Here is a 24,086-nt window from a genome sequence, read left to right as displayed (position 1 = left end):
GGATGTTAAAAAAAAGAGGAAAACCTTCGTAATGTTCTAATCTATCATTCTCCTGCTCAAAAACACATACTGACTGCAGGGGCGGATATGGCTTTAAATGTGTGTTTAACTGGTGAGGGGGCGGCAGCGGTCTGAGAATGAATTGTAGACTGCTGCGGAATATGTTGGAGCTATAGAAATAAATACAATTAATAAATATTAATCAAAAATATTTAGATACGCTTACAGGGGATTTCTGCTTTTGAAAACAAAAATTAGGATAAAAAAATGAATAACTAGATACGGATAGTTCTCACTGTCCCTATCAGCGCTGCAGCCAGTCACTGAGCTTATCAGCTTTTCTGATGTAGAAGATATGAATTCAGCAGTTGGCTGCAGTGGTGACGTCATGACTACAGCTTACATCACCGCTGCAGACAATCACTGAGCTCAGCAGCTTTGCTGATGTACACATGAGCAGAGTGATTGGCTGCAGCGGTGATGTAAGCTGTAGTCATGACGCCACCTCTGCAGCCCCCAAAAATAGACCAGAGAAGCTGAACCCGAGGACGGTGAGTATTATCTCTATTCACTTTTCTAAAAGTGGAAAACCCCTTTAAATGATGAAAGAGGCTGTCGGGGAAAAGAAGAACAATAATCTCCTGTTATATTTGCCCCATTGATTCTGGACACCGCCCTGATGGTCCCTGGGGGTCTTTGTTTCCTCCCCTGCAGTGGTGAAGTGACTCACATCTACATGACCGCTGCAGCCAATCACTGGGTTCAGCAGCGTTTTCGTGCACTGCGTGAGACCACTGATTGTCTGCAGCGGTCAGTCCCTGTGCACAATCCTGCTGACAGCTTCCCTTTAAGGCAGACCGTAATACTGGTGACTGCAGTCGCTCTGCGCCCCCCACTAGTTGCCGTGACGACGGTCTGAAGACTTTACGTGTCACAGTCACTTGATGGCGGCAACACTTATGTTAAAGGGGTCCTCTGCTATGAGATGCCCCTTTAAGGGGATTGTTGTGTGTATTGATTTCAGCGGCTCCTCAGTAAACCCCATCAAAACCAGTCAGGACCCCCTGCATGCACTGGGGTGGGCAGCAGCAGCACCGACCACATCTATCACTAGGGGGGCAGGTATGTGACCTGCAGTGTAAATCATGGGGGACAAGACACGTGACCGGCTCCACAGCTCCCAGTCCCCCTCAGCCCTGCAGTACGGCGCTGTCTGCACACTGATTCCGGTCTGTCTGCGGTCACACGCTGCAGCGCTGCGGTATTTACATGTTTGGGCGCTACAGTTACTATAGCGACAGGACAGCGCTGACGTCACGGCCCGGAAGTCCATGCTCTGGACTACACTTCCCGTCGGTCTAGGTCTTCACTTCCGGACACGCCTCTTCCGCTCCGGGCTGCTGCGGCGCATTCACAGAGGACCGGGCCTTGTGTGTAGCGGCGGCGGCGGCGGCGGCGGGTGAGAACCGGAGAGATCCTGACACCGGGGAGATAGAGCAGGTGTGAGGCCGCTCCGTGCTGCGGGGGACGGACAGATCTCACCCGGCCCCGTACCTGCTCTCACCCCGACGGCAGCGGGTGTCAGTGCCGGACTCTGCCGCCTCCTGCGTCACTGGGTCCCACATAGACCCTCCGCTCCTCCGGTCTCATTGGGCTCCAGTCCCCGCTGCGGCCCCAACTGTCTCTCCTGATACTCAGCGACCCCCATTTACTGGTTACATTTATGAGACCCCACATCTCCCCGCTGCCCCGCTAGCCCCCGTATACTGACTCCCTCTCTTGTCTCTCCCCTCGTCTTCCCTCTCCCCGCTGCCCCTCTAGTGCCCCTGTCTACCCTCTCCCTGCCGCCCTCCAGCTTCCCGCTGCCCCTCTCGTGCCCCCGTCTGCCCTCTTCCCGCTGCCCCTCTCGTGCCCCCGTCTGCCCTCTTCCTGCTGCCCCTCTCGTGCCCCCGTCTGCCCTCTTCCTGCTGCCCCTCTCGTGCCCCCGTCTACCCTCTTCCCGCCGCCCCTCTCGTGCCCCTGTCTGCCCTCTTCCTGCTGCCCCTCTCGTGCCCCCGTCTACCCTCTTCCCGCTGCCCCTCTCGTGCCCCCGTCTGCCCTCTTCCTGCTGCCCCTCTCGTGCCCCCGTCTACCCTCTTCCCGCTGCCCCTCTCGTACCCCCGTCTGCCCTCTCCCCGCTGCCCCTCTAGTGCCCCTGTCTACCCTCTCCCTGCCGCCCTCCAGCTTCCCGCTGCCCCTCTCGTGCCCCCGTCTACCCTCTTCCTGCTGCCCCTCTCGTGCCCCCGTCTACCCTCTTCCCGCTGCCCCTCTCGTGCCCCCGTCTGCCCTCCAGCTTCCCGCTGCCCCTCTCGTGCCCCTGTCTGCCCTCTTCCTGCTGCCCCTCTCGTGCCCCCGTCTACCCTCTTCCCGCTGCCCCTCTCGTGCCCCCGTCTGCCCTCTTCCCGCTGCCCCTCTCGTGCCCCCGTCTGCCCTCTCCCCGCTGCCCCTCTCGTGCCCCCGTCTGCCCTCTTCCCGCTGCCCCTCTCGTGCCCCCGTCTGCCCTCTTCCCGCTGCCCCTCTCGTGCCCCCGTCTGCCCTCTTCCCGCTGCCCCTCTCGTGCCCCCGTCTGCCCTCTTCCCGCTGCCCCTCTCGTGCCCCCGTCTGCCCTCTCCCTGCCACCCTCCAGCTTCCCGCTGCCCCTCTCGTGCCCCTGTCTGCCCTCTTCCTGCTGCCCCTCTCGTGCCCCCGTCTACCCTCTTCCCGCTGCCCCTCTCGTGCCCCCGTCTGCCCTCTTCCCGCTGCCCCTCTCGTGCCCCCGTCTGCCCTCTTCCCGCTGCCCCTCTCGTGCCCCCGTCTGCCCTCTTCCCGCTGCCCCTCTCGTGCCCCCGTCTGCCCTCTTCCCGCTGCCCCTCTCGTGCCCCCGTCTGCCCTCTTCCCGCTGCCCCTCTCGTGCCCCCGTCTGCCCTCTTCCCGCTGCCCCTCTCGTGCCCCCGTCTACCCTCTTCCCGCTGCCCCTCTCGTGCCCCTGTCTGCCCTCTTCCTGCTGCCCCTCTCGTGCCCCCGTCTACCCTCTTCCCGCTGCCCCTCTAGTGCCCCTGTCTACCCTCTCCCTGCCGCCCTCCAGCTTCCCGCTGCCCCTCTCGTGCCCCCGTCTACCCTCTTCCCGCTGCCCCTCTCGTACCCCCGTCTGCCCTCTCCCCGCTGCCCCTCTAGTGCCCCTGTCTACCCTCTCCCTGCCGCCCTCCAGCTTCCCGCTGCCCCTCTCGTGCCCCCGTCTACCCTCTTCCTGCTGCCCCTCTCGAGCCCCCGTCTACCCTCTTCCCGCTGCCCCTCTCGTGCCCCCGTCTGCCCTCCAGCTTCCCGCTGCCCCTCTCGTGCCCCTGTCTGCCCTCTTCCTGCTGCCCCTCTCGTGCCCCCGTCTACCCTCTTCCCGCTGCCCCTCTCGTGCCCCCGTCTGCCCTCTTCCCGCTGCCCCTCTCGTGCCCCCGTCTGCCCTCTTCCCGCTGCCCCTCTCGTGCCCCCGTCTGCCCTCTTCCCGCTGCCCCTCTCGTGCCCCCGTCTGCCCTCTTCCCGCTGCCCCTCTCGTGCCCCCGTCTGCCCTCTTCCCGCTGCCCCTCTCGTGCCCCCGTCTGCCCTCTTCCCGCTGCCCCTCTCGTGCCCCCGTCTGCCCTCTTCCCGCTGCCCCTCTCGTGCCCCCGTCTGCCCTCTTCCCGCTGCCCCTCTCGTGCCCCATCTGCCCTCTTCCCGCTGCCCCTCTCGTGCCCCCGTCTGCCCTCTTCCCGCTGCCCCTCTCGTGCCCCCGTCTGCCCTCTTCCCGCTGCCCCTCTCGTGCCCCCGTCTGCCCTCTTCCCGCTGCCCCTCTCGTGCCCCCGTCTGCCCTCTTCCCGCTGCCCCTCTCGTGCCCCCGTCTGCCCTCTTCCCGCTGCCCCTCTCGTGCCCCCGTCTGCCCTCTTCCCGCTGCCCCTCTCGTGCCCCCGTCTGCCCTCTTCCCGCTGCCCCTCTCGTGCCCCCGTCTGCCCTCTTCCCGCTGCCCCTCTCGTGCCCCCGTCTGCCCTCTTCCCGCTGCCCCTCTCGTGCCCCCGTCTGCCCTCTTCCCGCTGCCCCTCTCGTGCCCCCGTCTGCCCTCTTCCCGCTGCCCCTCTCGTGCCCCCGTCTGCCCTCTTCCCGCTGCCCCTCTCGTGCCCCCGTCTGCCCTCTTCCCGCTGCCCCTCTCGTGCCCCCGTCTGCCCTCTTCCCGCTGCCCCTCTCGTGCCCCCGTCTGCCCTCTTCCCGCTGCCCCTCTCGTGCCCCCGTCTGCCCTCTTCCCGCTGCCCCTCTCGTGCCCCCGTCTGCCCTCTTCCCGCTGCCCCTCTCGTGCCCCCGTCTGCCCTCTTCCCGCTGCCCCTCTCGTGCCCCCGTCTGCCCTCTTCCCGCTGCCCCTCTCGTGCCCCCGTCTGCCCTCTTCCCGCTGCCCCTCTCGTGCCCCCGTCTGCCCTCTTCCCGCTGCCCCTCTCGTGCCCCCGTCTGCCCTCTTCCCGCTGCCCCTCTCGTGCCCCCGTCTGCCCTCTTCCCGCTGCCCCTCTCGTGCCCCCGTCTGCCCTCTTCCCGCTGCCCCTCTCGTGCCCCCGTCTGCCCTCTTCCCGCTGCCCCTCTCGTGCCCCCGTCTGCCCTCTTCCCGCTGCCCCTCTCGTGCCCCCGTCTGCCCTCTTCCCGCTGCCCCTCTCGTGCCCCCGTCTGCCCTCTTCCCGCTGCCCCTCTCGTGCCCCCGTCTGCCCTCTTCCCGCTGCCCCTCTCGTGCCCCCGTCTGCCCTCTTCCCGCTGCCCCTCTCGTGCCCCCGTCTGCCCTCTTCCCGCTGCCCCTCTCGTGCCCCCGTCTGCCCTCTTCCCGCTGCCCCTCTCGTGCCCCCGTCTGCCCTCTTCCCGCTGCCCCTCTCGTGCCCCCGTCTGCCCTCTTCCCGCTGCCCCTCTCGTGCCCCCGTCTGCCCTCTTCCCGCTGCCCCTCTCGTGCCCCCGTCTGCCCTCTTCCCGCTGCCCCTCTCGTGCCCCCGTCTGCCCTCTTCCCGCTGCCCCTCTCGTGCCCCCGTCTGCCCTCTTCCCGCTGCCCCTCTCGTGCCCCCGTCTGCCCTCTTCCCGCTGCCCCTCTCGTGCCCCCGTCTGCCCTCTTCCCGCTGCCCCTCTCGTGCCCCCGTCTGCCCTCTTCCCGCTGCCCCTCTCGTGCCCCCGTCTGCCCTCTTCCCGCTGCCCCTCTCGTGCCCCCGTCTGCCCTCTTCCCGCTGCCCCTCTCGTGCCCCCGTCTGCCCTCTTCCCGCTGCCCCTCTCGTGCCCCCGTCTGCCCTCTTCCCGCTGCCCCTCTCGTGCCCCCGTCTGCCCTCTTCCCGCTGCCCCTCTCGTGCCCCCGTCTGCCCTCTTCCCGCTGCCCCTCTCGTGCCCCCGTCTGCCCTCTTCCCGCTGCCCCTCTCGTGCCCCCGTCTGCCCTCTTCCCGCTGCCCCTCTCGTGCCCCCGTCTGCCCTCTTCCCGCTGCCCCTCTCGTGCCCCCGTCTGCCCTCTTCCCGCTGCCCCTCTCGTGCCCCCGTCTGCCCTCTTCCCGCTGCCCCTCTCGTGCCCCCGTCTGCCCTCTTCCCGCTGCCCCTCTCGTGCCCCCGTCTGCCCTCTTCCCGCTGCCCCTCTCGTGCCCCCGTCTGCCCTCTTCCCGCTGCCCCTCTCGTGCCCCCGTCTGCCCTCTTCCCGCTGCCCCTCTCGTGCCCCCGTCTGCCCTCTTCCCGCTGCCCCTCTCGTGCCCCCGTCTGCCCTCTTCCCGCTGCCCCTCTCGTGCCCCCGTCTGCCCTCTTCCCGCTGCCCCTCTCGTGCCCCCGTCTGCCCTCTTCCCGCTGCCCCTCTCGTGCCCCCGTCTGCCCTCTTCCCGCTGCCCCTCTCGTGCCCCCGTCTGCCCTCTTCCCGCTGCCCCTCTCGTGCCCCCGTCTGCCCTCTTCCCGCTGCCCCTCTCGTGCCCCCGTCTGCCCTCTTCCCGCTGCCCCTCTCGTGCCCCCGTCTGCCCTCTTCCCGCTGCCCCTCTCGTGCCCCCGTCTGCCCTCTTCCCGCTGCCCCTCTCGTGCCCCCGTCTGCCCTCTTCCCGCTGCCCCTCTCGTGCCCCCGTCTGCCCTCTTCCCGCTGCCCCTCTCGTGCCCCCGTCTGCCCTCTTCCCGCTGCCCCTCTCGTGCCCCCGTCTGCCCTCTTCCCGCTGCCCCTCTCGTGCCCCCGTCTGCCCTCTTCCCGCTGCCCCTCTCGTGCCCCCGTCTGCCCTCTTCCCGCTGCCCCTCTCGTGCCCCCGTCTGCCCTCTCCCTGCCGCCCTCCAGCTTCCCGCTGCCCCTCTCGTGCCCCCGTCTGCCCTCTTCCCGCTGCCCCTCTCGTGCCCCCGTCTGCCCTCTTCCCGCTGCCCCTCTCGTGCCCCCGTCTGCCCTCTTCCCGCTGCCCCTCTCGTGCCCCCGTCTGCCCTCTTCCCGCTGCCCCTCTCGTGCCCCCGTCTTCCCGCTGCCCCTCTCGTGCCCCCGTCTTCCCGCTGCCCCTCTCGTGCCCCCGTCTTCCCGCTGCCCCTCTCGTGCCCCCGTCTTCCCGCTGCCCCTCTCGTGCCCCCGTCTGCCCTCTTCCCGCTGCCCCTCTCGTGCCCCCGTCTGCCCTCTTCCCGCTGCCCCTCTCGTGCCCCCGTCTGCCCTCTTCTGTAGTGTCATCAGAGGAGGAGGAGCCTCAGCTTATTGTCCCTTCTGAGAACTGTGGCTCCGGTTTCGCTGGAGTCTGTGCTCCCAGGCAAGACTTTCGTTCCATCTAATTTGCGACCGGAGGTTCTCTCTTGGGCTCACTCGTCCATGGTGGGTGAACACTTTGGGACCAAGAGGACATCTGAGCTCTTGGCGAGGACGTACTGGTGGCCGCATATGGCTCGTGACGTCGCAGACTATGTTCGGGCATGTGTCTCCTGCGCCAATAACAAGTCTCTGCAATGGCCAGCTGGGTTGCTTTACCCCATGCCGTTGGCTGACAGGCCCTGGGAGATGGTCGGGATGGATTTTGTATTGGGCTTACCCAAGTCTCGTAGCTGCACCATTATCTGGGTGATCACCAACCATTTTTCCAAGATGGTGCACTTGGTGCCTCTTCCACGGCTACCTTCTGCACTGGCTCTGGCTGCGGTGTTCATCAAACACATCTTTCGCCTACACGGTATGCCGGACAAAATTGTTAGTGACCGGGGTCCCCAGTTTGCGTCTCGATTCTGGAGAGAGCTTTGTCGTCTACTCAGTATTGAGTTGAATCTCTTCGGCATATCATCCCGAGACGAATGGGTTGAGAGGGCCAACCAGACCCTGGTCACATATTTACGACATTTTGTTTCTGCCAGGCAGGATGACTGGGCGTACTTGCTACCGTGGGCAGAGTTTGCGCTTAACAACGCCGTAGCCGACTCCACCGGTCAGACTCCATTCCTCCTAAATTACAGCCAGCATCCGCTTGTCCCTGTGCCCATACCCGTGTCTTCCGACTCCAGGGTGGCAGACTGGGCTGTGGAGGCACGGGACATTTGGGACCGCACTCAGGATGCCATTCGGGCCTCCAAGGAGAGAATGAGGTCCTCCGCCGATGCTCATCGGTGCCCTGCTCCGACCTTTGCTCCTGGCGACTTAGTGTGGCTCTCCGCCTGTAACATCAGGATGCGAATTGTGTCCACTAAGTTTGCACCTCGCTACTTGGGTCCCTTCAAGGTCCTCGAACAGGTTAACCCTGTGGTCTACCGCCTGGCCCTTCCTCCCTGCTTGGGTATCACCGACACCTTTCATGTGTCCCTATTGAAACCCGTATACATGTCCCGGTTTTCCGAGTCATCTGGTGGGACATCGGGTTCGTCTACGGACGATTACGAGGTGAATGCTATTTTAGGGTGCAAGCTGATACGTGGCAAAAAATTCTATTTGGTGGATTGGAAAGGTTATGGCCCAGAGGACAGGGAGGGGGGGGCCTAGGAGTTGTGACGCAACAGGGTTCGCTTCCTTCACACAGGGTGAAGTTAACCCGTGTGTGTATCCACATTGTACCGCCATATAGTCAGTCATTACTTGGCAGCAGGTTCCATCTCTGCACGGTGGACCCCGGGCTGCGAACGCACCTTACTCTATCTTTCTTATTATTTGGTGCGTTCCGCTAGCCCTAACACCTTGTCTGCCCTCTTCCCGATGCCCCTCTCGTGACCCTGTCTTCCCGATGCCCCTCTCGTGACCCTGTCTTCCCGATGCCCCTCTCGTGACCCTGTCTTCCCGATGCCCCTCTCGTGACCCTGTCTTCCCGATGCCCCTCTCGTGACCCTGTCTTCCCGATGCCCCTCTCGTGACCCTGTCTGCCCTCTTCCCGATGCCCCTCTCGTGACCCTGTCTGCCCTCTTCCCGATGCCCCTCTCGTGACCCTGTCTGCCCTCTTCCCGATGCCCCTCTCGTGACCCTGTCTGCCCTCTTCCCGATGCCCCTCTCGTGACCCTGTCTGCCCTCTTCCCGATGCCCCTCTCGTGACCCTGTCTGCCCTCTTCCCGATGCCCCTCTCGTGACCCTGTCTGCCCTCTTCCCGATGCCCCTCTCGTGACCCTGTCTGCCCTCTTCCCGATGCCCCTCTCGTGACCCTGTCTGCCCGATGCCCCTCTCGTGATCCTGTCTACCCACTTCCCGCTGCCCCTCTCGTGCACCTGTCTACCCACTTCCCGCTGCCCCTGTCTACCCACTTCCCGCTGCCCCTCTTCCCGCTGCCCCTGTCTACCCTCTTCCCGCTGCCTCTCTCTACCCTCTTCCGACTGCCCTTCTCGTGCCCCTGTCTGCCCTCTTTACGCTGCCCCTGTCTGCCCTCTTCCCGCTGCCCCTGTCTGCCCGTCTGCCCTCTTCCCGCTGCCCCTCTCGTGCCCCTGGCTGCCTCTCTCGTGCCCCTCTCTGCCCTCTTCCCGCCGCCCCTCTCTGCCCTCTTCCCGCCGCCCCTCTCTGCCCCTCTCGTGCATCTGTCTGCCCTCTTCCCGCAGCCCCTCTCGTGCATCTGTCTGCCCTCTTCCCGCAGCCCCTCTCGTGCATCTGTCTGCCCTCTTCCCGCAGCCCCTCTCGTGCACCTGTCTGCCCACTTCCCGCTGCCCCTCTTCCCGCTGCCCATGTCTACCCTCTTCCCGCTGCCCCTCTCGTGCCCGTCTATCTTCCCCCTGCCCCTCTCGTGCCCGTCTATCCTCTTCCCGCTGCCCCTCTCGTGCCCCTGTCTGCCCTCTTCCCGATGCCCCTCTCGTGCCCTTTGTCTTCCCGCTGCCCCTGTCTGCCCTCTTCCCGCTGCCCTTCTGGTGCCCGTCTATCCTCTTCCCGCTGCCCCTCTCGTGCCCGTCTATCCTCTTCCCGCTGCCCCTCTCGTGCCCGTCTATCCTCTTCCCGATGCCCCTCTCGTGACCCTGTCTGCCCTCTTCCCGATGCCCCTCTCGTGACCCTGTCTGCCCTCTTCCCGATGCCCCTCTCGTGACCCTGTCTGCCCTCTTCCCGATGCCCCTCTCGTGACCCTGTCTGCCCTCTTCCCGATGCCCCTCTCGTGACCCTGTCTGCCCTCTTCCCGATGCCCCTCTCGTGCCCGTCTGCCCTCTTCCCGCCGCCCCTCTCTGCCCTCTTCCCGCCGCCCCTCTCTGCCCTCTTCCCGCCGCCCCTCTCTGCCCTCTTCCCGCCGCCCCTCTCTGCCCTCTTCCCGCCGCCCCTCTCTGCCCTCTTCCCGCTGCCCCTCTCTGCCCTCTTCCCGCTGCCCCTCTCTGCCCTCTTCCCGCTGCCCCTCTCTGCCCTCTTCCCGCTGCCCCTCTCGTGCCCGTCTATCCTCTTTCCGCTGCCCCTCGTGCCCGTCTATCCTCTTCCCGCTGCCCCTCTCGTGCCCCTGTCTGCCCTCTTTCCGCTGCCCCTCTCGTGCCCCTTGTCTTCCCGCTGCCCCTGTCTACCCTCTTTTCGCTGCCTCTCTACCCTCTTCCGACTGCCCTTCTCGTACCCCTGTCTGCCCTCTTTACGCTGCCCCTCTCTCCTCTCTTCCCGCTGCCCCTCTCCCCACTGTCTTTTTAGACCTTTTTCTCCTCTTGTCCCCCTCTCTAATACTTCCTAGCCCCTCTTCTACCTCTGACTGTTGAGTCCCCCTCTGGACCTTCCTTTTGTCCTCCTCGGTTTCTTCCCTCTCCACTATGCTGTTTCCAGTCCCCTCCATGCTTTTATACTGTGCTATTAGTTCTGAGTCTCTGTGATGCATGATGCCCCTGCTGTAAGTCCGGTGCCCACGATCCGGAACTGGCAGCGCTTCGGACACAGTGTATGCTCGCTACGTCCAAAGCGACAACCGTCTATTGATCGTGGGTGATTCCGCATGTGTTCACTGGACTGTACAGATTTACAGCGTCCAATACATTGTACGGGTGAAATTTTTCTTGTGGAGACTAACGTCAACGCAAGAGATATGGACATGGGTGCCGCATGGAAAGCCGAGCTGCATGTCCGTCTCTGTGGGTGATCCGCAGGCGTCTGTGGATGCATTGTGGACATGGGATATCTTTAAATCCCCTCCACTATGCTGTAACATCTGGACGCTGCACAAGTGCACAGCATCCAACCCGCAGCATTGACTGATCATGTGCACTTACCCTTACACAGATCCCTGTGGCCCCTCGTGCATTCCTGCTCTCACACGATGGGATCTAAGCCAAAACCTGTGACATGTCCGTCCTCCCGTTTATGGTAACTGCATCCATTTACCTTTTTGTTTCTTCACAGACAGTCGGGAAAATGAGTAGTTCAGAAGAAGTGTCGTGGATCAGCTGGTTCTGCGGGTTACGGGGCAACGAATTCTTCTGTGAGGTGAGATCTCCGGTGCAGAAATCAAGCGACGTGCCGACTCGGAACGGGCCGTGCACATGAAATTACATCAGTGCGACCTCCCATCATCATATCAAATGTCGGGGTCCGCATGTGGTGTCCTTGCAGAGAGATCGTGCAGCTGCGAGAGCCGCGAAGGCTGTAAGAGGAGGCCGGACTCCCCGCGGAGAAGGCTAAGAGTGTTTATTACCATTAATTGTTTCCCAACCCAATGTTCTTTTACAACCTTTTGGATGGGCGCAAATTATGAAAAATAAGATGGTCCCAAAAAAAGAAAAGGGTAGCGTAACCGGCAGTGTCCCGCCGCAGCGCTGGCGTAACCGGCAGTGTCCCGCCGCAGCGCTGGCCTAACCGGCAGTGTCCCGCCGCAGCGCTGGCGTAAGCGGCAGTGTCCCGCCGCAGCGCTGGCGTAAGCGGCAGTGTCCCTCCGCGATGCTACATTTAATCCACTATAGGACAGTAATTGTAATAGATGCAGATTTGTAGGTGTTTGTTTGTTTTGTTTTTTTACCATATATCCCTGAAAATAAAAAGTAAAAAATGTGATCTAAGAAGCAAGCTTCAAGTATGAACGGATCTCATGAAGATCAAGCAAACGAGGGAGAAAAAAAAAGCTTTAGAGCTCTTCAACCCACATGTCCCCCCCCCAAACACCCCCCCCCCCCCTGAAAATAGCTGGGTCGGAAACGGATTAGAATATGCTCCCACGACGAGTAATTGGTGAGTTTTTGACGCTGTAGATCGCCTGCACCCATTAGCTGAGTTCGGTCTCATGCACTTTTCTCGTGTCTTTGATGCTGTGGTTTTTGTCTTTTTGGTGTCACGCTTTATGCTTTGTTTTTGGTACTTCCATGTATTTGGCGTAGACCACTTTATTTCTACCGTCGTGTGCAAATTACATTTTTATTTTAGTGCCTTTCAGCAGCGCGTGCATTTTTTTTTTTTACTTGCAGATTTTCCTCATCTAAAGCAAATCTATGGGGAAAATCTGCTCCTAAAACTTAGCGTACCCGTGAGGGAAGCTGACATGAAAAACGCACCGTAGGACAGTAAAGGATGAAAGCCTAGCGGGCAGGAGATTTCTATCAATCCCATCCACTGTGCTGGAAATGTAATATGCTGCTTTATTGATTCAGAGAAAATAACGCAGCGTCAAAAACTCATTGTGGGAATGTGACCCTAAAGGGAGACCTCCGACGTCCTGCGTGAGTGCTGCTGATGAGATCGGCAGATGATCTGTGGGTATCGGGGTCACGTCCCGGCAGCACAACATCATCCGCAAAGCTCAATCTCTCGGTCACGACGGCAATAGCCCTGTAACACAAGTGTGCCAGAGGTCCACAAATGGCATTTACCCACGTCATGCAGCGGTGGTCTAGCCTCAAGATCTGCCTTCTTGTGCTCACTAGTTCTTATTGTGTCCTATTGGGGTCCTCTATTCTTGCGCTGCCACCAAGCCTTCTCCTCTCCTTGTTACCACTTTCTGTTACTCTCTTACAGGTAGATGAAGATTATATTCAAGATAAATTCAACCTGACCGGACTCAACGAGCAGGTCCCTCACTACCGACAGGCGCTGGACATGATCCTGGACCTAGAGCCTGGTCAGTGTGCCGAGACCCCGTACATTTCTTTATATGGATGTATTGATGTTAACCACTCGCGGGCAATCAGTGCAGATCCGTATACTTTTTTTTGGAGGGGGCAAGGTGCTCGCTAAAGCCTCTCAGCCCCTTCCAACAGCTCATTGACATTACTGCCAAAAGTTTGATTCGCCCAAACTTTATATGGATGGTCTGTGTTAGTAATGGTAATGTTGGAGAATAGGATAACGGGTAAATGTAAAGTGCTGCACCCTAAACTGGGGACAACAAGGTGATGCGGGCAGCCATTTTCACTCGTTTGCTGTCCGTGCTGGAGTGCGCCGGTCCGTGCGGGAGTGCGCCGTCACATGGAGATCCCGGCTGATTTCAGTAGAGGACTGCACTGATTTGTGTCAGTTTCTCATCTGTTTTCTTTCCAGATGAGGAGCTGGAGGACAATCCGAACCAGAGCGACCTGATTGAGCAGGCGGCTGAGATGCTGTACGGACTGATCCACGCTCGCTATATTCTCACTAACCGCGGCATCGCCCAGATGGTAAGAACATTTGCATTTCCATTAAGAGGACTTCCACCCCCTTCCTCCAGGCCTTGTAGCATATGTAATATCTAATGGATATGTAATGTTTCCGCACTTTATGGCTGCTGTATTTAAAGAGGTTTTCTAGCTTTGGAAACTCCTAAGCCTTGTTCCAACAAAATAAGAAAAGTTTCACCCTCGCTTGGCCCTCAACTGTGGTATCGGTTATTGTCTGCAGTAATAATGACATGTCAACAGCGCTGCTGACAATCACCGAGCTCAGAGGGTGTTTCGTTTTGTTGAAAACAAAAATTCATCCTGGTGAAGGGGTTTTCTGAGACTGGATGTCACGGATAACAGCCGGGGAGGTCATGCAAATCCCACCGCTGCCACCAGCTTGTCAGGGGAGTCACGCAGTTGTCTGACGAGTGATAGACGAGGCAGCGACTGTTTCCACTGCTAGGCTGTTACTGAGGAACTCGCAGTGAGCGTGTGGTATATAGACCTCCAACGTATGGAATATATATAAATACATGAATACGGTCACTGCCAACTCCACAATAACAAGAGGAAATTCTGGCTGGCACCACCAATCGTTTTATACAGGCCGACCGGACCACCGTTACAGGTAGCTAGTGGCTTCAGGGGTGCGGTTTACAGAGCAAGAGGAACAGAGCTATTACATTTTATAGATTCAATCCAGAAAGGTAGTCAGTGTTTATAAAAAAAATATATATATATTTATATATAAAGATGATACAAAGTAGGAACAAAACAACACTGTATATAGAATTACATAAAGAGAAATAATGAAATAGAATTGCTAAACCTGAGGTCACGGAAATGGCTCAGCCCTTAGCGGAGGAGGTTACTCCTTAGGAAAACAGACCGAACCCACAGCAAAACCTAAATTCTGCTGTTTATTAGGTCGCGGTTACGCCCTTGTACCTCTTCTTGATCAGCTCATATGAGGGTTGGTTGTGGGATGTGTTATGTCTTTTAGAAGTTTATGAGGTCCCAACATACAGGAAATTTGTCTCTGGAGGTCCCTGGCGGTAGATATTTTCGTCAGGTTTACTATAGCGATTTTATCTTTCTATAAAGACTAAACATGGCATGTGTGGCATTAGCTATCTGACTTAATGTTAAGTTGGAGGGCTTAGAATGGTCTTAAGGTGATGTGAGTGAATGGTTATGTTCGTCCCTTCGCTACAAGGCCGAAAATACATTTCCCATAAATATCAGATCGACGCAAAACCCCAATATTCATCATCTTTGACCAATGACTCCAAAAAGTCTGTTATAACTTGCTTCGATCAGAGGAAGCTCTGGCCCCGGGAACGGTATTTCCCTGCCTCTGATTAAACAAATCCCAGTCTTGTCTGTTTCCCCAGCAGATTTCATGCTTTAATTACCTGTCCACTGCATGAGGCCCCTGCTTCAATGGAAGTTTCGGTGTCCGATATTTCTCCCTTCCCAGTTAATTCTGTCTTCCTTAATTGTAATTAATCCCATGTGTTCATTGTGAGGGTCTTACTTCAGTGGAGTGTGTAAGTGTCAGCTCCTGCTATGTCCCGTCTCCGGACAGGTCTTGATGGGTTTTATTTTTACTCCATGACACTGGAGATTAATAGCTTTGTGTGACATGCACATTGGGCAGCTGCTTCCCGGACCTGGCCGGAGGGGGTTAAATCTTAGTTGTAGAGTCCTATTAAATACGTATGAGACGTCACTGCACGGACTACTCCTCCCATGGCTGCACTGATCAGTCGTAGTGACCGTATTGATCGGATGTCACAGTGTCCCCCTCTCCTCGTACACTCGTCCTGTTCTCCGTCACACGTGGAGCCTGGCAATGACAGGAGCACCCAACCCTCCTCCCGGCGGCGGCCGTATCCTGCCGCAATGTGGAGCCCGGGGAATCTCCCCGTCGGTCAATAGGCATCAATCATTCAGCAGTTTTACCGCAGAGGCAGCTGCACCCCAAGCCTCGTCCCTGGATGACTGCCGCCGCCGTGCAGCTGCTGACCTGGGTATTTCTGGCATCAAATGTGACGGGCGCTGCGCCAATCTCCATCTGTGCTACCCACACTTCTGCAGCCATTATTTATTTGCTCATGTGAAGCCCAGCTACAGTCTGAGCTCCGTAGGTGAAGCACAATGACGCCATATACTGTGAGACCGCAGCGTAAAGGACTAGCAAAGCTACTCTGGGGATTAACAAGGTTTTAAAATAAAATCTAAAATTGGAAAAATATAAAAGTTTTAAAGCTTTGGCCCCTGTTTCTCCCTCAAAAACAAAGAAATGGAAAACTCAACCTTTCTTGACCATTGTCGATTACCCCCCATCTAAATTATGTAACTATGATATTAAAACACAAAAAAGACCAGATTTTTCTCTTGTTGTTGCCACACTACAAAAAATGCAATAAAATCATATGAACCTTAAAAAACAAAACAAAAAAAAAACAACTTTTTTTTGTGTGTGTATATATGTTAGCGCTATATAAAAAAAAAAAAAGATTATTATTTTATTCTTTTTTTACCACTAAAATAATAAGAACAAACACCGGCTAAGTTTGGTATCACCATAATCAGCTTCACATGGAGAATCATGTTGTGAGATCATGTTTGCAACAAAATGAATGTTCTAAAACCATGCGGAATTGCAATTTTTAAAAAAAAAAAATATTTTTTTTTTCCCCCTTGTTAGTAATGGCTCACTCAGAACTACAACCCGATCACTATAACTCTGCTCAATAACAATCTCCCCCCATGGTTGTGTAGACGGAAAAATAAAATAAAAGTGACGACTCTTCGAAGAAAGGGAAGGAAAAAAAATGAAATCGCTAACAAAGTTGAACAATTGCCTGGCTGTTACATAGTTAAAGGGAATGTTAGACCTTATGTACCTATGCATATGGTAATCCTTACCGCGGAAAAACTGTATACCAACCTGCCTGAGGTTGGCAAGCGCATAAATCGCAGCTGTAGGGGAGACCAGAGATTACAAGCTGATCCCGGCTTGTAATGTCCGCCCTCGTCTCCCGGCGGTATCCGGTCTGGGCCCCCGATAACGATTTCTTGTCTTTGCAGTTGGAGAAGTATCAGCAGGGAGACTTTGGTTACTGTCCCCGCGTTTACTGTGAGAACCAGCCCATGCTGCCCATCGGTAGGTCCCTGTCCTCCTGTCCCAGAGGCTCCCCGTTCTGCACATTGTATTAATGGCGGCTCTGTTTCCCCCCCCACCTTCCCGCAGGTTTGTCTGACATCCCCGGTGAAGCGATGGTAAAGCTGTATTGCCCCAAGTGTATGGATGTTTACACCCCCAAGTCCTCCCGTCATCACCACACGGACGGAGCATATTTTGGCACTGGATTCCCCCATATGCTCTTTATGGTTCACCCCGAGTATCGACCCAAGAGACCCGCTAATCAGTTCGTCCCCAGGTAAGACCACCCATTTCTCGTTCCGGAAGGAACTGGTGACACTGTTATTACTGTTAGTGATGATAAAAGGGGGACGGATGGGTTCACATCGCAAGAAGCGAGTGCAGATCATTAGGATTTGCAGTACCCAACTGTCCATGGCCATCAGATGGGAAGCCCCCCGAGCCGCCTCCTACCTGGCGTGATGCACACATGTCACGCGGAGGCCAACTGATCTAAAGAGGGGCAGGTCGGCGGCCACAGTGTACAGATGTGACTTATGGACCCGGCTCCTCTAGTTAGGATATGTTGCTGCATTCTGCCCTGAGTCCAGCAGGGGGCGCTCTCGGATACGTCTGTGCCTCGTATGGGTTCCTGGGGTCAGATTTTGTGCTGGCGCCTTTAGTAATATGCATTGTAAATAGGGAAGGATCACACAAGTGCAATGGCCGCCTCCGTCTATATTTAGTCATAAAATCATTCTCATAAACTTCTGTTGCCACTTTACATCTGCAGCTCGTCAGGCGCAGGCTTCTAATTGCTTCTTCCCAGAGTCCTAGATCTGAGGCGGGAGATCAGACGAAGCTTTTAATTAGGGAAACCAACAAGATTCAGTGATCTTTTATAATCGACCACATACAAAAAGACAAAAAAAAAAATTGGGAGGGGTCCGCTACTTGCAGAAAAAAAATCACTGCAGCGATGCGACTGTAGCTTTTTACTATGAGAGAAGGTAGTAAAGGTTCAGGAGACAAACATCCACCCAGTAAAAAAATTAGGGAGAACAAACAGACCAGATAAAATCTCCAATCGTAAAGTGCCCAACAGTGAATACATAACAGGAAATAGCCTGGCGAAACCGCTCAAAAATAGTTATAGAGGCAATAAAAGACGAGGTCAGATCTAGTACACGGTGATCTACCTGAACAACATGAGAAGACAGAAATGTATGAATGGTAATGGCTGAAATGGCACCGGCTCATCCTCTAGGACGCACATCATGTGTTTCGCATCCGCTTCATCAGGGGGATGCTGCCGAGTAGGAAACCTTTTTATATTTTTGTGTTTTGTTTTGTCAATTAGCACCACCTCCTTTTGTATCGCATTTTAGTCTTCTAAATCCCGTACCTTATTTTAAAGTGCTGCGTTGACTGACAGCAGCGTTACTTATTGTCACACCAATCCTTTTCAGCACCCGCACTAAGGCTAGGTTCAGATTGCGTTAGTGCAATCCGTTAAGCGCCTAGCGCTAGCGGATTGCGCTAACGCAATGTGTTGTAAAGGGGTCGCGTTAAACGTCCCCACTTTCGCAGATCTCCGATCTGCGGGAGCGGGGAATGGACCGCGGGCGCGCCTCGGACGCTGCATGCAGCGTCCGCGGCGCGCCACAAAACACCGGCACATCGCTAGCGCATGCCGAAAATGCTAGTGATGGGCGCGCTAACGGACGCGTTGCACGGCGTTAATTTCGCCGTGTAACGCTGTCCGTTAGCGGGTCCCATGGGAACCTAGCCTAAGCTACTTGTTTTCCTTTTCCAAGAGCGATTTATTTTTTTCATTTTGTTTTGTTTAATTCGAAGCAAAAAAAAAATTGCCGCTGGAATTCAAAGAAAAGCTTTATTGTCATTTGTCGTTTCTCTGTTCCCAGGTTATATGGCTTCAAAATCCACCCCATGGCGTATCAGCTCCAGCTCCAGGCGGCCAGCAACTTCAAAAGTCCTGTGAAGACGATGCGCTGAGTATCATCCCTGCCAGACGGTTTCAGTATCGGACCCGATCACCCTCCCCAAAGCCTCACATTATTGTGCCACTTCATGGCGCAATGTGTTTTTGTTTTGTTTTTTTCGGTGTATGATTTTCCAACCTTTTATTTTCATTTTAGTCCTGTTAAAGAGTGTGTTCATATACAGCCAGCGACTGGTGAGAGAAATAAAGTTATATAGAATGAAAGAAAATCAGCTCGTGAAAGGATACGTGTATTTTTTTTGTGTGTGTGTAAAGAAATACAAACTAGAACACTAGGAGGGGGATGAGTAGACTTTATAAAACGCCTGCTGAGCTCTGAAGTTGCAGCTGCACGAGAGGGAGAAGGCAACAAAGGAGTCAGCCAACAGAATAGAGCCGCTATCTAGATATCATGTCCCATATTTTTCAAATAAAGCGCAAAAGAGAAAAGACTAGACCAAGAACGGTATGCACACCCATAGAATATACAAAACATCAAAAAAACTTTAATTGCACCTCAAAAAGACAAATACATGATAAAACCACGAGAGGGAGAAAGCAACAAAGGAGTCAGCCAGCAGCATAGAGCCGCTATCTAGATATCATGTCCCATATTTTTCGGACTACAAAACACACTTTTTCCCCAAAAAAATTTTTGGGGAAAATGTTGGTGTGTCTTATAGTCCAGATATACTTACTAGGAGTGTGGTGGTGGCAGCAGGAGTCGGGTGATTCTGCCAGGGCTTGGAAGAGGGGGGGGGGGGTTGTTCAGTGGTTCAACGCTGCAGGGCGATGACCTGACTCCCATCCCCAACAGGCGTGAAAGGTTCGGCGGTGTGAGGGCTCCGCCGACGCTTTGTCAAAGCCTGAAGCCCCCGCACTTCCATTGCTGTAATGCGGTGGCGTCCAGGAAAAATGGACGGCGGAGGTGGCACATGTGCAGATTGAGACCTCGTGCCAAGATCTGCAATGTGGTGGCCAGTTTTCCAGAGGTCACCACGTTTCAGCAATGGATTTGCAGGGGCTCTGGGCTTTCACTAAACATCGGCGGAGCCGCCGCATCAGCCTGGGATGAGTCAGACCATCACCAGACCACTGGACACCTCCTCTGACCCCGCTTCACCAGCGCCCCCAGTAAGCTGAATTCCGACTGTAAGATGGACCCCCATTTCACGCATTCATTTTTTTTCTCCTACTTTCCTTCTGAAAAGTTGGGGTGCGTCTTATGGTCCGAAAAATCCAGTGTCATGTCAGGTTCAATACCCAGCTGTGCCTTTGTTTCTACAGGAAAAAGGTTGTTTTTTTTGTTTTTCAGTGATGGGGCAGTCTAATGTTACTATGTGTTATACCTATTTATTGTGCAGAGTCTTTACATTCAGCTGCAAAGCATTTGACTCCGTCTAACATTTGAAGGGTTTTCTCCCACTTCACCCACAGGAATGCAATTACTTTGCCACATAAGGACCTCTGCTGTGTACATTGCGGAAGAAAAATGTTCTGGGGTATAAGGAATTTGTGTAGAGACTTCTTATTTTCTATATATTTATAGAATAGATATTTATATTTTAAATATGAGGGGGGAAAAAAATCCTATTTTGTGGACTATAAGATGCAGCAGACCATAAGATGCACCCCAAATTTTGAGGCGTAAAATAGAAGAAAAAAATATTGTTTTAATGTCAAATGTTGGGTGGGTTCATCTTGTAGTCGGAATTTGGCTTATCGCGGGGGCGGCAGGAGTGGAGTGGCGTTACAGAAGGCAGGGTCACTGCCGCAGGAAGCTGGCGGTGGCAGAAGTGGGGTGATATTTGGGCCCTAGGCTGGGAGGAAAGGGTGTCCAGGCGGTGGGCTTCATGAAAATTTCAGCAGAGCAGGCAGGAGCAGAGTCCTTGTTCTACACATTGCTCTCCCGGGAGTGGACTTCAGAAAAATGGTCGCTGGAGGCGGCGCTTTTGCAAATTGAGATCTCGGCTCGTCATTGATCTCGTATTATATCTGGTCTAAAAATTCACGGTAGTTGTTGGATTAGCAAAACTGGGGGAAAAAAAATACGTAACTTTGCGAAATGCACTATAGAAAAAGTCCCCTCCCTTCTTGTGATTTCTACTTCATTTTTCCATTACTGTGAGCTGACTTTTATTTGGCAGATTAGCAAAAAAATACGGAACAAGATGAAAGGACGTCTGACTACGCAGGTTTTGTTTGTAGTCTGTTGCCGTGGAGATCTGTAGAAGCAGAACAGTAGCGAATATTTACTTGTGACCCCATTGCGAGGTTGATTCAGTTCCTTCATAGATGACATTGAAATGTTATATATACCCCAGAGTCCGGGGGGATCAAATGTGGTATCCTCGCTGTGCCAGATAATGGGTTTTGCTTGCAGCTCTCCTGGTTCATGTTTTATGTTAAGCTGGATCTTATTTTTTTTTTTATTGCCTCACATAGGGCACAGGGGCATTTGCTATGATAAGTTAGTCCAATATTTATCTTTTTTTCTTATTTTGAGGAGAACCCATTTAACCTTCGTCAGGCTGCATAATTTTACAACGTTAACAGGCTGCAGAGGTACAATTGTACCTTCATATATATTTTATTGAAATTTGGGCAATATATTCTGGACCAAAACTGCAGAGATGTCACGAAATTTCAGCCCTCTACGGCTTTTCGAAAAAAAAGTTATTGCAATTTTAAAACGGAATAGTTACAATTGTACCTACTCAGCCGGCCGAAGGTGAAAGATTCGTGTCTGCTGTACAGAATAGTACAAGGTATTGTCTACTAGATTGAGTTACCGAAGACTCTGCAGAAACGTATTGTCTCGAGTCGTAACTTCTAAATTTGGACATCTACGTGCCAGAAGGGGATTGTCATGTGTTGTTGACGCCTCCATTGAGGTGAACGTATCTGGTCAGTGGTTTACATTTCATCGTGGCCATCCAAATACTCGTTTGCTTCATTAATGGTTTTTTCTCATGGACGTCTGCTTTGGCAATTACACTTGGCATGAGAAAGGATGTTTTTCATCTGGTACTTCCCCATTGAAGCCCGTAGGCAGGTTACATGTGACCGACCTAATTTCACATATAGCTCGAGTGAATAATAGGATTAGCTCATCCCATGACTCTCGTCTGGGGTGGGTGATCTATTGAGCAGCAAGAGAACAATTGGTTCGTGAGGGTGTTGGGAACAGCAAGTATAAGCATGAGTGACTATAAAGGGCCAAGCTGTGGTAGGTAGGGTCTGAACATCTCTTGGGGTTAGTAACTGCCAAAAGTTGTTCAAGCAAGGAAATCCAGTGAATGGCTCATGGATGGGGAATGAAAGTGTCAGGTCACATCCTATGGAAGAGTTATGGTAGCACAGAATGATGGGAAGCTCACTGTTGGCTTTAATAGAAAAAAATTGTCAGAACATCACAGGCTTCGTGGTAGTTGTGGAACATTCACCGTGCCCGTGCTGCCCTTGCACACCACCAAAAGACCGTACAATGGTCGAGAATTGGACCGTGGAGCCATGGAAGAAGGCAGCTTGATTTGAAGAATCACGTTTTCTTTTACATCACATCAGTTACTGGGACAAAGAGGGCACAAAAACGCATTATGGGAAGATGATGGGCAGGTGTAGACAGTGTGATGTTCTGAGCAACTTACCACCTACCTAAATAATGTACAGACCAAGTACCCCCCTTATGGCAGCAGGATTCCCTCATGGCAGTGGTCCCTCCAGAAGAATAACGTCTCTGTAATAAGGGTGCTGGAATAGTTTGTGGAATCCGACAGAGTTAAAAGCATAGACGTGTCCCCTAAATTTCCCAGATCGCAATCCGATCGATCATCTGCAGGATACAGCAGCTTGCAGTTCCCTTTCCCTGCCTGCATGCTGTCTGTAAACATTCATATACAAATTCACACTCCCAATAATTCGTCTGTGCACGTACTGAGGTTTTGCAGTGGATTTTTCTGCGACAAAAATGCATGTCTTGGCAAGAAAAACAGCATACAATACGCACGTTTTGAAGGATTCTGACTTGCATTTTTTAATAATTTATTTGAAGGGGTGTGAAATGCTGCAGTCTCCGACGTATTTACGACCCCTAGTTACAAACATCAGATGTTAAAAAAAAAAAAAACCTAATACATCACTACAGACCTGTCCGACCATCATCCAGTCCTTCTTTTCACTCTCTCGCTCCTGATATCCGTATCTTCACTATAGAGCAGCACTCTTGGTCAGGTCTTCATGCAACCTTTTGACGCACAGTGACCTTCGGTGTGGATGCGGCCAGTAGTTTTAGCCTATGGAACAGTGGCAGAAAGACCAGACTTTGACCAGTGAGGCAGCTGGAGAGGTGAGTATTGGTTAAAAGAAAATCCGGTGACCCAGATGTTTGCCCGTCCGGTCCTCTTCTTTCCACCACATCTTTAAGACTTCTGGCGTTGAGCAGGTCCTGAAGGTCAATGTTCATACCATTGCGATGTTGAAGTTGTGACCTCATGTCACAGAGTAACCTTCGGGCCTAGATGTGTCCTAACCTGTAATGTAGAGGTCATGAGGTATGTGCACCCTACGACAAAAAGAAGAGGGTTCGATGGTTGGCGTCAAGCAGCGGAGCAGTATTAGTTTATTTTTTGGTTGGTTTTTTTTTTTCCCGGTCCAAGACCTCTGTGAGATGGAGGAAACTTCTGACCTGCTCACAGCACCCAGGACCGCTCGTGACATGGCTCCAAGAAGAGCCCGTCTACTTTATTAAGGAGATTTCTTAGAATTCATCCTAGAGAAGGAAAAAGGTGCTGGATCCTGCTCTGTTTTCCTGATTTTACAGAATAAATAATTCTCCCTGTGAGAACGAGATAACGGCTCTACAGAGCTCAGATACTGGATTTATCAACTACGCTAAGTGGTTTATAATAGTTTCTGCTAAGTTACTGATTTACATATCGCGTTAGGTCACTTGTGAAGTCATACGACTGAGCTGCCAGCGATTACTAGTTTATGTAACAGATATCACACGGGCGTATTGTCCAGCCGTAATAGTCGGGGGGGAAAAAATAAAAAGTTCTTCAAAAAGTTAGGACATCTATACATGCGTACAATTAGCACCGTTCTATTATTGGGGTTTACCAGGACTATGATATTGATGACCAATCCTTATGATAGAGCATCAATATCAAATCATGGAGGTCAAACTCCTGGCACCACCACCAATCATCTGATTGAAGACGCCCCAACTCACCAGGACTGGGCACAGATCTCTGCACCGTACTACTTCTTTCTCACATTCACTTGTATGACCGAGAACTGCAGTACCATCTATAGCCATTATGTAATTTATGGCGCCATCTCACTTCCATGGCACCTTGGCTTCTTCAATCAGTGCTTAAGAATCACTCGTCAATATCCTAGTCCCGGAAAACCCCTTCAAGTGCTTTCATATTGAACTCTGGAAGAATTGCTGAATTTTGGAAACTTCTCGCAAAGGTGCAAAGGGGCAAAGTGTAGTCGGACTGCACGTAGTAGCATTAGAACTGGTCTGAAGCAGCTTGTCAATCGCAGATAGAGTCGGAGGGCTACAGGCAGTGATACTGTGTAAATTTGGACATCTACGTGCCAGAAGGGGATTGTCATGTGTTGTTGACGCCTCCATTGAGGTGAACGTATCTGGTCAGTGGTTTACATTTCATCGTGGCCATCCAAATACTCGTTTGCTTCATTAATGGTTTTTTCTCATGGACGTCTGCTTTGGCAATTACACTTGGCATGAGAAAGGATGTTTTTCATCTGGTACTTCCCCATTGAAGCCCGTAGGCAGGTTACATGTGACCGACCTAATTTCACATATAGCTCGAGTGAATAATAGGATTAGCTCATCCCATGACTCTCGTCTGGGGTGGGTGATCTATTGAGCAGCAAGAGAACAATTGGTTCGTGAGGGTGTTGGGAACAGCAAGTATAAGCATGAGTGACTATAAAGGGCCA

General features: G+C 54.0%; 1 protein-coding gene across 3 annotated transcripts; it reads left to right on the top strand.

Annotated features, from left to right (window-relative positions):
• The first annotated feature begins 1,349 nt into the window (after positions 1-1,349).
• On the top strand, positions 1,350-18,343 carry CSNK2B (casein kinase 2 beta). 3 transcript variants are annotated; one of them, XM_069746500.1, is made up of 7 exons: positions 1,350-1,500; positions 10,736-10,819; positions 12,338-12,440; positions 12,860-12,975; positions 16,054-16,129; positions 16,217-16,406; positions 18,034-18,343. In XM_069746500.1, the coding sequence occupies exons 2-7, from the start codon at positions 10,748-10,750 to the stop codon at positions 18,122-18,124; spliced, it is 648 nt and encodes a 215-aa protein (XP_069602601.1). In that variant the 5' UTR covers positions 1,350-1,500; positions 10,736-10,747; the 3' UTR covers positions 18,125-18,343. The 3 variants fall into 3 exon arrangements, with proteins under 3 accessions (XP_069602601.1, XP_069602602.1, XP_069602603.1); XM_069746501.1 differs by having other exon boundaries at positions 1,358-1,453; XM_069746502.1 differs by having other exon boundaries at positions 1,363-1,450.
• The last annotated feature ends 5,743 nt before the right edge of the window (positions 18,344-24,086 follow it).

This window comes from Ranitomeya imitator, chromosome 2 (assembly GCF_032444005.1).
Source record: "Ranitomeya imitator isolate aRanImi1 chromosome 2, aRanImi1.pri, whole genome shotgun sequence".
NCBI classification, from domain to species: domain Eukaryota; kingdom Metazoa; phylum Chordata; class Amphibia; order Anura; family Dendrobatidae; genus Ranitomeya; species Ranitomeya imitator.
This window is presented reverse-complemented; position numbering and strand designations above follow the sequence as displayed.

Excerpts from the sequence above, each read along its gene's own strand:
- CSNK2B (XM_069746500.1), top strand. The coding sequence starts at position 10,748 with ATGAGTAGTTCAGAAGAAGTGTCGTGGATCAGCTGGTTCTGCGGGTTA. Across the intron at positions 12,441-12,859 it reads GATCCTGGACCTAGAGCCTG|ATGAGGAGCTGGAGGACAAT; the intron begins GTCAGTGTGCCG and ends TTTTCTTTCCAG. Across the intron at positions 16,407-18,033 it reads GCTAATCAGTTCGTCCCCAG|GTTATATGGCTTCAAAATCC; the intron begins GTAAGACCACCC and ends CTCTGTTCCCAG.